Source organism: Pteropus vampyrus, unplaced genomic scaffold, assembly GCF_000151845.1.
Source record: "Pteropus vampyrus isolate Shadow unplaced genomic scaffold, Pvam_2.0 Scaffold120, whole genome shotgun sequence".
Classification (NCBI taxonomy): domain Eukaryota; kingdom Metazoa; phylum Chordata; class Mammalia; order Chiroptera; family Pteropodidae; genus Pteropus; species Pteropus vampyrus.
In genome coordinates this window covers 2,773,561-2,781,430 of record NW_011888901.1, presented here as the reverse complement: position 1 = coordinate 2,781,430, position 7,870 = coordinate 2,773,561, and the positions used below count along the sequence as shown (strand labels likewise).

The following is a 7,870-nucleotide window of genomic DNA, read 5'->3' as shown; positions in this document are numbered from 1 at the left end:
GCTAAAAGTTGACTGGTTTATCTATGACAGCAATTTTCAACATTGGCTACCCATTGTAATCACCTGGACCCTGTCCCCAGAAAATCTCATTTAATTGGTCATGGGACTTTAAAACTCCCCAGGTGATTCCCTTTTTCAGCCAGGATTCAGTACCACTGTTCTAAAGCTATTATCAATAATAATACTACTTCATATTGAGTAGTTTGTGATGTGATTTTTAGACAAATTAGGTATTTAGATGTTGGGGCCATTTTTAACTGTTGCTTCAAAGTATTTGTAACAGATTATTGACTTCTGATACCAGGTATGTTCAGCAAATCTCCCAAATCTCCCTGACCTCCACCCATCTTTGAGCTGCACTACTGGTGGGAGACACAGATATTACTGGGTATGAAAGTTAAAAGTTGACTGTTTGGCTTAAAGAATCGGATTTAAATGTTAATGGAAGTTGCCCAAGGAAACCAAAATTGACCAGGCCTGCTCTCCCTTCCCCCACTTGTGCTGTTCCAGAGGGAACCCATTTTCGGGGAGCCAGAGCCCATGGAAAACCAGACTCCACTGTAGTGTTGGCCGGTGCCGGATAACCATTATGCATCAGGATCGTTAGCTATAGCTTCACTGAAGCTCTCAGCTTAGGCTCAAAGCCTGACGGTGAATTTAGGTCTTGGGATTATATCTCTCTATGGGCGGCTGCGTATTATGGAAATTTAGAGCAGTGAGGAAGTCGCTCGCGTAGGCTCAGAGCTACATGGGGCTGCCCAGCTGCCCAGCCACAGAGCAGAAGGGGTGAGTTTGGGTAGGAACTCTTCACCTCAGTGACCTCATTCTCTGGTGAACACGGCACACTCACAGTCCTGAAATTTGGCCATTTGCTTGTAAGTCATTCTTCTGTAGGGAAGAGTGAAGAAGGGGAGGTGGACAGAGATGCAGAGTAATTTTATACGTAGAGATGTGGGGAGCTCTGGTAAATTAGTGTCACCTTGGTCATATGCACAGGAATAGGAAGAGAATTTACTTCATTGGGCTCGTATTCCGCCTGGATTGGGCATATTGTTCATCGAGGAGATACTCCGGAGGTTCTCTTGAATAGGCCTGTGCTAAGCATGGGCTGCGGCCCTTGCTCCTGGGGGTGGGGGGCGGAAGGAGGCCACACAAACAGTGAGAGGTGAGGTGGCAGCTTCCTCATCTTTGCTGCCTTCCTCCCAGGACTCCTCACCTGAAGGACTTCTCCGAAACCTGCCTGTCCCACGCCTGAATGGTTCCTCTCGCCCCTCCTCTTGGTGAGACCAGTCAGAACTGGCTACTTGCCATCAGCCTGCTGCAGCTCTGCACAGAGTTTTGTGCCCTGCGGGGCTTCTGCCCAGACTGCTGGCAAGAGTACCAGTTCTGACAGGTCTGAGTCCTACAGGGGGTGCCTCAGGGGAGAGAGTGCTTAGAGTCATTTTGATGCGAATTCTTATTTCTGTGCTGATTTTTTTGCATTTACAGTTTCTGCAGTACACAAGGAAACCAAGCAGTTCTTCACTTTATATAATACCCTAGACGATAAAAAGGTTTATTTGGAAAAAGAGGTAAGAATCGTTATAAAAAGAAAATACTTAATCAGATGAGCCCCTGCCAGTGCTGTTGACCCCAGAAAGTTCAAATGAATTTGGTGTCTGGGGTGCATTCAGTTTAAGCAGAAGGAACATCTGTTGTATGCCCAGTGCTGGGATATGGAGACAGAAAGTGTAAGATTCCGTGGGAGTTCATGTTGTCTGGAGTGAAGTGAGACTGGCTGTTGCCCAGTACTGTCTGAGAAATGCTGTCCTTAGGAGAAACATATAGAAGCTCAAGAGGTGCATATGGAGGTGTCAGACCTGGGGGATAGCTCTGCTACACATCCTAGTATTGGGGTCTTCCAACCCAGCATGGGAAAGGCTTGCTAGCGTAACTTAGTGACAGGCCAGTTCCTTCTGAGAAAACCTTGAATCCACTGACCTGTCTTCACCAGCAGTGTCTGAAGTTGTTGCATTCTTTTAAAAACTAGGAGTATGCAGAGGAGTGTGGGCTTTTTAATTCTAAGCCATATTAACACAGAATTTTGCATTTCAATAAATTGTGGATTTTATTCGAATCCATTTATGCGTATGATATTTTAGCTTTCAAACATCCCAATGGAGTCATAAGGACAGGAATATCATTTCTGTGTTGCAGACAATGAACCTCACATCCACGTAGGTAGTAAATGCTTAGTCCTTAGCTCACAAGTTGAGTTAGTGGCACAGCCAAAAAGAGGAAGTAGGTTTCTAGTTTCTCCAGACTCAGAGCCCTGGGGCAGATAGAGGGACCTACTGTGCCAGCTAAGGCAGTTTCCATGGGAATGGAGGCCTTAAATAATGCATTCTGTGGAGGCTCTAGGAGCTTCCCAGCAGTTGGCCACATTGGCAAAAAGATTTTGTGAGAAGGAAGTGGGTGGGCACAGTATTCTCACTCCCCTCTCTGACCCTCTGCTAAGCTCATAGCCCTGAAAATGCAGTATTTGCAAGGTCGAAAGGGCTGTGGTGGCAATTTGCTCAAAGAACTGTAATGTTAGCTTAGCGTCTTCTCTGCTGGGAAGAAGCCTTCCTCCTGCATTCCTATGGTCATAGCATACCAAGGTAGATTCTCTGGGGAAAACTATGGGGCTAGAACATGTTGCTCTTCTTTTCATGTTACTTTCATCTCCATAAACAAGGGGTTTTCTTTCAGAAGCGTTATCCAGAAACAGGACAGGCTTTCACGATTGAGGCAGCACAGGGATATTTCAACCTACTGCTTACAGCTTTTTTTTTTTTCTTTCTTCCTCAGATTAGCCTGCTGAACTCAATTCATGAGAACTTCTCACAGTACGTATTATCAGACTGTCCTCTTCCCTGTCAGTGCTGTGGTGTGTCCTGCACTTTGTGTCCACTCACCTTCATTTTGCATTAGTGTGACTGAGCAAGACTTAGCACTCGATGTGTGATTCTGACACATGCAAATGTGTCTTGGTTTACATGGTCCTTGAGTTCTTGCAAAAACACAATGATATTAGAGTGCATTTTTTAAAACCCAAGGAATGTCTTAGGAAAAAGTTAATTTTCAAATGAGTTTACTATGCTTAACTACTATAATCTCTTTGTATATTACTTTTGTCTTGCTAAGATTATATTAATACCATTTGTTCTTGAGAACAAAGCTGTTTTTAAATTTAGATATGGAAATAATCTATATAAAATCTTGTGGATTTTGTTTTTAAGTTAATATATATCCTCTAAACTACTTTTTTCAAATATGAATTTTTTTCTCCAGAAATTGGATGGCAAGGCCCACCTGTACCCAGGTCATACCAGCCTTCAAGCATGCCCACTGGCCCAGCCACCATCCAGGCAGCTCTAGGGCCTGTTCTCTGTATACAGCCTTCCTTTCCTTCTAGTACAAATCTCTACTGTCCCCTGGCAGGCAACCAGCGGCTAAGATTTTAATGGATTACACGCTCTAGATTTTAAGCTTCATTTCTAATTAAAACCAAATAAAACACTCATACCTCCCAGATAAGATTCAGTCAGTGACTTACAACCTTGCGATGTTTCTAAAAATGGTGTTTTCATTTTTATTTCCTGACAATTGAAAGAGTTGCAGTTTGAGTGTTTTTGTGATGAGTTCTTCTGTCAGCTTGTTCTTTGGAAGAATTCTCAATCCTTGTATCCATGTGCTCTGTTCCTTCTGGTTTCACTCCTTCCATAGAACTGGAGGTGAAGGGGAATGTTTTAAGACATCAGGGAATCTACTCGTTTACCTGCTGCTTCTAGGAACAGGGGCAGGTTTCCCAGCCCTGCTTTTAGGAAAATCTCAGAATATGTCAACTAATCTTGAGCAGTGTCTCCAAACTCTAAGATTTTTAAGAACTAAATGGAATTTATTTCTTAAGCAATACCTGCTATCAAAGTAAAAAATGTTTTTGTTAATTTTAGTGACATTTTATTTTACTTTAAGAAAATACATACTACTTATGAAAATTTTAGGGCAAGTAGAAAAAAAAAGATTAATATTCAGTTATAAAACCAGGCTAATTTTCATGCCTTCCTCAGAGTTTAGAATTCTTAACTGCCTGGGATCCTGGGATTCCTCATTAGCCCACCATGCCTAGCAAAGCCCTGGCTGCCCTTTGGGGCATCATCTGGGTACAGGGCTAACTCCTTTGCACCTCCCTCTTTCTCAGAATCCTGTATTCTGGTCACTCCTCCACTGGTTTTTCTTTCAGAGCCATGGCTTCCCCTGCTGCCCGGGACCAGTTTTTACGTCAGATGGAACAGATTGTAGAAGGAATTAAGCAAAGTAGAATGAAGGTCAGATGGCTTCTTTTGTATAACGGGGCCCAGGTTTTATACTGGTGATGGAGAAGGCCCTGGGAAGAACAGGCTTCTTCCGCTTGTTCTAGCAATGTGCTATCAGTCCTGAAGATGCATCTTCAGTGTCTCTGCAGTGATCAGGGCCAGCTGTGGGGACCACCTGCACTGGTGGTTCAAAGGCAATTCCTGGTAATAGCTCTCATAGATTGAGCAGGCTAACTGTAAGCCTGTCACAACCCAAATCTCAATGTGGCGGACATGTCCACCTTGCCATGCTTCTACTCGGAGAGCTGCTCTTGCTCAGAGTAAAAAACAATAGGAACTTACTCTGGTTTTTTCCTTTGGCTTCCCGTTCCTGTTTCCTAGGAGATGCCTTTCTGGGGAAGGAAATGGCCTGACCCCTCCTTCTCTCCATCTTCCCCTAGGCTTCATGCCGTCGGTACCATAGTGCTGGATAATTCTCTATTATTTGGGGGCCGTCCTGTGGCATTGTACTATGGTTAGCAGCATCCCTGGCTTCTACCAGTAGGTACCAATAGCACTCCTCCTCACGTTCGTGGCTGTCTAAATTGTCTCTAGACACTGCCAAATGTCTTCTTGGGGGCAAAATAGCCCTTGGTTGAGAATCATGAACCTGTTGATTGAACAATTGTTCGTACTCACCAAAACATAAATTAATAAAAATGGAACAGTTAATGCCCCATGATAGGAGAAATGCTGAATAAATTATAGAGCCTCTATGCAATATCATGCAAATAAATAAAACAACCTTGAAAAATTATATAAAGAAGGAAAATAGTAGAAGAAAATCTATGAAAATATTAGTGATAGATCCCTTTTGGATGTTGTCAACAGCTCTTGGTCAGAACATGCCTTCCCATTACCATTTCCCAAAATGTTTCAACAGATGGAAAAGAAGAAGCAAGAAAACAAGATGAGAAGAGACCAGTTGAATGACCAGTACTTGGAGTTGTTAGAAAAACAGAGGCTATACTTTAAGACTGTGAAAGAGTTCAAGGAGGTAAGAGGAAGGTTGGGCTGGACATGTAAAGCTAAGGTGAGATTTATGTTCTCCTCCAGATGAGCCTTTAAAAACCAGAGCAATTCTTTGGTTTTCCACTGGTCTGTATGGGAAATAGCAAGTTAGCAGTGTGATCTGACAGTAAAGTGTTGTGTATAGGTAGTTCAAGATTGTGTTGTTCTGAGGCCATCTTGAGGCTCTAACTGAATGTTCTATATGACATCACATCTTTATTTTCATTTTCTTAGCACATAGTAAGTGCCTTAAATTCATAAAATGACATCATCCTCCTACATCAAGGGCTATCTAGAAACAGTGTTTGTAATAGACTCAGATTTGGAACTTTCCTTCCCCTCAGTCTTTGGATGAGGAGGTGCCTTAAGTTGTGTAAGAAAAAGGAGGGTGATCTTGGAAGTGTGCCAGGCTTGGGTTGGAATCCACCTTTACCACTGACCAGCTGTGCACTTGGGCAATGACTTAATCTTTCCAAGCCTCAGTTTCCTCATTGGTGGGTTCTGCTGGGTCAGATGAGATAAAAGAAAACATCTAGCACTGTCTGGCACCGTAACACCCAACACACTGCATTTCATTTGTCCCTATCTTTTCTCCCTGCATTTGGGCAGGGTTTCTCTCCATTGTTCCAGAAAGAAAAGTATTTGCCCTTAAGACATCTTCCAGAAAAGAGACTATTTACTCACTTGCCAGGATCTCAGCAGCTTTATTTCTGGGGATTTCTTCCCCCATTCTAACCTAAATCCATATGGTTTTAGTGAGTTTAGAGACTGCTGAAAATAGAGGCACTAAAGGTACATGATATCCTGGTGTTTGGTCTACAGAATAAAAAATATAATCTTTCTATACCAATAATTTTGTTTCCGTATATATTTTTAAGATCTTTCTTCCTTCCTTTTTTCCTTCCCTCTGCCCTCCTTCTTTTCTTTTTCTACTTCTCTTTTACCTTTTTGTAATTTAACTTTTAGGAGCCACAACCCATGGACATTTCAAAATCTCTCATTCTTTCAAAAATGTTCTTCCAGCTCCTACCATGCCCATAGGGATATTTCAGATTGTAAAACAGACCCAGTGCCTGTGTCAAGGAGCTTACATTGTGGTGTGGGAGACAGATAACAAGCAAGGAAGCAGAAACAAAAGAAACAAAAACCCTAGTAAACTAATAATAACAAGTAAGAAGTAATTTCTTTGCCATAGGGGCACTAATCTACATGGCATGGTCAGGGAAGGTCTCTCTTAGTTGAGAAGAACTTGGCCATGGGCAGAGCAAGAGTCTTTCAGCCAGTGCAGCTGGGTGAAGGCCTAAGGCTGGGCAGCATGGGAAAGTGAATGAGGTGAGGTACTTGAGGCCTAGAAACTGGGGCCAAAGTTTTAGAAGGGTCAGTGAGTGAGGTGGCACAGAGCAAGCCTGCTGCTTCCCACCAGAGCTCTTTTTTCCCTTTAATTCAAATAACTCACAAAGAGAGAAGGCCCAGAGGAGAAGAAATGCATTTCAAATATTGCTTGGACACACCAGCACTGCCCTTTTGACAGAGACAAAAAGCAAATAAGTCATGGAGATTAAGTATAAGCTGTCAAAATCAAAGCAAATAAGTGGAATGGAAAGTTCATGCTTGCACTACAGTCTCTCAGGGCTGAAGGCTTGGGGTGACCTCTAAAGAAAATCGTTCCTTCAGCTGTGTTAAGCGTTAAGATTTCTGTGTTCTTGCCTCCGCAAGTAGTTATTCACACACCAGAGACCGAAAGTGGGTCTTTGAGAGTCATAGAGGACCCCTAGACCAGGTGCTTGCCTGTGCCTAAGTGTTCTTCAGTTCAGAGCAATTTAAGAAAAAAAGGGAAAGGAAATGTAATCAATTCTTCAAACAGCTAAATATATTTCATTTAAAAGACTCACCTTTTAAAAAAAATAACATCTTGTTTTTTTGTGTTAAAATTGTCTTCTTCTTAATAATAATAATATGTAGTCCTTTATTTTTGTTAACAATTTGCTTGGCAAAAATTTTAAATTAGCAAACTTATGTCATGTTCCAAAACCTTAAATTTTCTTCCACAAGCTCCTCTGGGGTAATTCAAGGCCACTATAGGTGTTGAGGAGGCAGTGGTAATGGAGGCTTACTTGTTGCTCTCCAATCCCCACCGTGTAATTTCAGCCAGAATAATCGTGCTATTTTACATGTCGCAGCTCAAAGTAAGATCTCATATGTGGTAAAAAAAAAAACAAAAACAAAAACAAAAAACCAGTTTGAAAAGTTGGACTTTCATCCCAGAGTAGAGTCTGCTCCCAGAACCCGCTCTGTCTTGCCTTCTTTACCTGCCTCTTCCCTACCTGCTTGGTCTTCTGCTCCTAAGTTCTGAATTCCCACCACATCCCAGTCTCTCACACTTGTGTTGGGCAGTAATTACTCTTAATGCAGAGCACAGTATTGTTGCCCAGGATGTGGTCTTTGGTCACCTGAGTAGTTCCTTTTATTAGGTTGCACACTAA

General features: G+C 42.4%; 1 protein-coding gene across 2 annotated transcripts in view; it reads left to right on the top strand.

The window, feature by feature from the left end:
• Nucleotides 1-7,870, top strand: part of CCDC93 (coiled-coil domain containing 93) — an 85,792-nt gene that overhangs the window by 73,977 nt on the left and 3,945 nt on the right. For both annotated transcript variants that reach the window (XM_011366070.2, XM_011366071.2), the window contains exons 21-23: nucleotides 2,830-2,867; nucleotides 4,265-4,349; nucleotides 5,260-5,373. In XM_011366070.2, the coding sequence (XP_011364372.1) occupies nucleotides 2,830-2,867; nucleotides 4,265-4,349; nucleotides 5,260-5,373 (237 nt within the window). The remainder of the gene's footprint in view (nucleotides 1-2,829; nucleotides 2,868-4,264; nucleotides 4,350-5,259; nucleotides 5,374-7,870) is intronic.